Source organism: Euphorbia lathyris, chromosome 2 (genome assembly GCF_963576675.1).
Source record: "Euphorbia lathyris chromosome 2, ddEupLath1.1, whole genome shotgun sequence".
NCBI lineage: Eukaryota > Viridiplantae > Streptophyta > Magnoliopsida > Malpighiales > Euphorbiaceae > Euphorbia > Euphorbia lathyris.
In genome coordinates, this window is record NC_088911.1 from 120,226,895 (window position 1) to 120,230,674 (window position 3,780).

At 33.8% G+C, this 3,780-nt stretch overlaps 1 protein-coding gene across 1 annotated transcript; it reads left to right on the forward strand.

Moving 5' to 3' along the window:
* The first annotated feature begins 368 nt into the window (after window positions 1-368).
* On the forward strand, window positions 369-2,775 carry LOC136219717 (FCS-Like Zinc finger 8). Its single transcript, XM_066007212.1, has 3 exons — window positions 369-1,055; window positions 1,136-2,001; window positions 2,252-2,775. Exons 2-3 carry the CDS (start codon window positions 1,142-1,144, stop codon window positions 2,352-2,354), a joined length of 963 nt encoding a protein of 320 aa, XP_065863284.1. The 5' UTR covers window positions 369-1,055; window positions 1,136-1,141; the 3' UTR covers window positions 2,355-2,775.
* The last annotated feature ends 1,005 nt before the right edge of the window (window positions 2,776-3,780 follow it).

A 3,780-nucleotide genomic window follows, 5' to 3' on the forward strand; every position in this document is an offset into this window, starting at 1 on the left:
GATGATAATTCTGTCATTGGGAAGACACCGTTGGGATCGGCCGTGACACCTCCAATAATAAAATCAGTAACAAAATTTGAGATTAATAAATATTGAAAAGTATTCGGAATAGTATTGTTAACTTACATATATATACTCCTTTCATAACACGCTTGCCTTAACCCGGATGTTATCAAGAGCTAAATAAGCTATTTTCCAAAATATAGAGAGAAGTTATCTATTACTTAACAAGTACAAGGGCCAGTGATGTAATAAGTGAATTAAAAAATTATTAAATTAGTACATTTCTATGTGAAAACAATGATCGATGTCATGGGGGTCATAATCATCACTGAAAAATCCAAATATCTATATAGCTCTTGTTTCAGGAGAAATTATAGCAAGAGGTAGCTAAAATAAACTGCCATTTTTCTCGCCAAAGTGAGTGAGTGAGTGAGTGGTTTAGTTTTATCAAACCCACCAATTAATTTTCATGCACACTTCCACTCCACAATCCCACACTTCACTTTCATGATCCATCTCTGCAACTTCATGGCGATTTTTCAGGTCTGATCATCAACAAGTGATTCTTCTTACTTAGTGGGGTTTAAAAAAGATAACATTTTTACTTACAGTGGGTCTGCTCTGCTCAGCTCTCATCATTCACTTTTTTCCCCCTTTTCTATTTATTGGGTTTCTGCAATTTTGTCCTCTTCTCCCCAGGCTGAGAATTTTATGAATCTTTTCCTCTTCTTTTTTCTTATGAGAAAGGGGGATTTTTGAATCACCAAAAGCCAAAAAAATAGTGTGAGAAGAGAAGCATAAATCCAAAACCTTGTTTTTCTTACTGGTGGGCGGTGTCTGGTGTTATGCACGTCTCCTCTTTTGATCATGACTCATGACTCTCTCTTTCTATGTCTTCTTCTTCTTCTTTCCCTTTGATTCCTGCCTCAACTGTTTCAAAAAAAGCTCGTGAAACTCGGGGTAAAAAAGTGTTCTTTTGAAAATGGAGGTTACCAATGTGTAGCAGAGAGCTTTATATGGATTTTTCTGTGCAAAGTTACAAACTTTTCCTGGTAATTCTTTTTCTTTTATTGTGATTTGATTTGGGGGTTTCGTAGAAAGTCTTATAGTTGCTCTGTTTTTGTTTTTTCAGTGAGTGATGATAAGGAAGAAAACAGGATTAGCTAGTACCAGGCATGCTTTAATGGCGGATATAAGCTCAATTCCATCTCCAACAAACGAATTTAGAAAACCCCTTTCGTTTCCTAGATTGTTTACTTTCAAAAATTACTCTGAATCAGCTGATTCAATGATGAGTAGTCCAACTTCAATTCTTGATACCAAACCCTTCTTTCCCCTGAAAAACCCCTTTTTCTCCGACCCGATTTCTACCCCCAAATCACCAGATTCTAACCCTAAACGTACCTGGGATAAAGGTATAGGACTCGGCATAGTTGATGCTCTTAATGATGATGAGAATCTCAATCTCAATCCTTTTACTAAACTATCAAAACCCGAAAGCAGAATGGTTCTATTCGGATCTCAGTTAAAGATCCAAGTCCCATCTTTACCTCCATCACTTATTTCCCCAACTGAATCCCCGAAATCCCCAGCTGATTTTGGGATCAAAACGAGGAATTCTCAATTGGGTTCTTCTTCCTCTTCTGGATTCTCTCACTCTCATTCTCCAGCTAAGAAATCAGGTTGTGGCTCAGCTAATTCCGGTATGGATACTCCGATTTCTCCTCGGGTTTTCACCGGGTGTCTTTCTGCAATTGAGATGGAACTCTCTGAGGATTATACTTGTGTTATATCTTATGGTCCTAACCCGAAAACGACCCATATATTTGATGATTGTGTTATTGAAAGCTGCTGTGGAATTGTTGAATTCACTGCTTCAAAAACAGATGATTCTGAGTTTTTAACTGATGGGTCAAGTTTTTCATCAGAGAATTTCTTAAGCTCCTGTTTTACTTGCAAGAAGAATCTTGGCCATGGAAAAGACATCTATATGTACAGGTTTGTTTTAATTTCAATTTCCACTTTTGGTAAATTTTCCCATTTCTTTTTATGTACAATCCTGCAACTTCATATATGATATGAAACTTTGTCAGCAGAAAAAAATAGAATCTTTTAATTGATCTTGTTCTTATTTCGAACAGTAAAATGTACAATTTTAAACTCATGTGAAGTAAGTAAAGTAATTTATTTACAACTAATTAATTTGATAGATCTCGTTTATGACCCGAGTTTGATTATTGTTTTGCAGGGGAGAAAAAGCATTCTGCAGCAAGGAATGCAGGTATCAGGAAATGGTCCTAGAAGAGGAAATGAATAAGATGGACACTGAAGACATCTATGGAACTTGTTGATAAATAATTTTTGGCAATTTCTGTACTAGTTTTTTTATTTACTTCTCCTAAAAAATGATCATCATCCAATTTTTACATCAAACTGAAAAAAAAACAATAAAAAATAAGAACAAAAACAGGGTTATTAATCATAATCAGATTAAGATATGGTTCTTGAATGTAATTCTTGAATCTGTTCATAGCTAGTTTATTTTTCTTTCTTTTTAGCTAGTAGTAGAAGTTGAGGGACCGAAGGAGCATTTTCTGAGGAGTTGAGGGAGCAGTTGTGGTTCTCGGAATTGCAATTTGGTCTAAATGAAATAATTAATTAGGTGATTATTGATGTGGTTAGGTTAATTTTTCAAGAATTTGTAGTCTCAAAAGTTGGTGTGATGATGATGTACGATTAAAGTTTGGCATTATCTTTTGTTTTGTTTTTTTTAATATTTTATTTTATACACTGATTATCTTGTGACAAAAGCACATAGGTTATAGGACCCACATGCTCTCTTTTTTGATTTTTTAATTTTCTGATTTTGATTCTATTGATTTTATAATGAATTTAATTATTTTGATTATCAATTCAATGAGTTGGAATATACCCCTATAGCATAATAATAATCATGTCAACACTAATTATTCGGGCTTGCTTTTAGCAAAACACATTATAAAATTTTGGCTATTATGTTATATGTTTTGGATTTCGTAGGTGTTTTTTTCTATTTGTTACGGTAGGATTCCGATCATTGTTGCCCATTTGGTGAATTGGTCCGATTGAGAATATTATTATTTGATCATTTGTCTTTCTTGAGGTAGTTTTTATTGTGCGGACAAGTTTTATTGCGCCGAGAAGCAAAGAAGTCAAGACAGAAGAGGAAAAACAAACAATTCTCGATGATTAGACATAATATGAGAATAGGAAGAAGAAATACTTGTGAAGAGAGAAAGGGGGGAGATAACACAGATCAAAGAAAGGAGACACAAATTTAAAGAGCGAGTATAATGGAAAAATTAGAGGTGAAATCACAAGGGCAAAATAGTCTTTTCTCACTATATCTACATGTTGAGTCTTATATGGATCAAAAGGTGATGTGGCATGATGCATTGACTGATTATTCCTTAGCAGTAAATGAAATATTCTACTGTGGATCGGAATCAATTTTTCCACTTAGATGATATTACATCATTCCAATTGTTGATGATGCGATTGCTGACATTGCATCATCTTAATGTAGGAACCACTACTAATACTGGTTCATAGTAGAATTTCTTTTAATACAAATGATATTATTTTACCATCTTTAAATTCAAATATCTTTAAGTGTAAATTAAAAAATAGATGTAAACACAATAAATATTTCATAAGTACAATTTACTTTGAAAAGCAGCTAATAGAATGAATTGCATCACCTTTTTGGATCATCATAGCAAGAGTTAGACTCATACA

Coding starts and splice junctions, on each gene's coding strand:
- LOC136219717 (XM_066007212.1), top strand. CDS start 1,142: ATGATAAGGAAGAAAACAGGATTAGCTAGTACCAGGCATGCTTTAATG. Junction 2,002..2,251: donor AAAGACATCTATATGTACAG/GTTTGTTTTAAT, acceptor ATTGTTTTGCAG/GGGAGAAAAAGCATTCTGCA.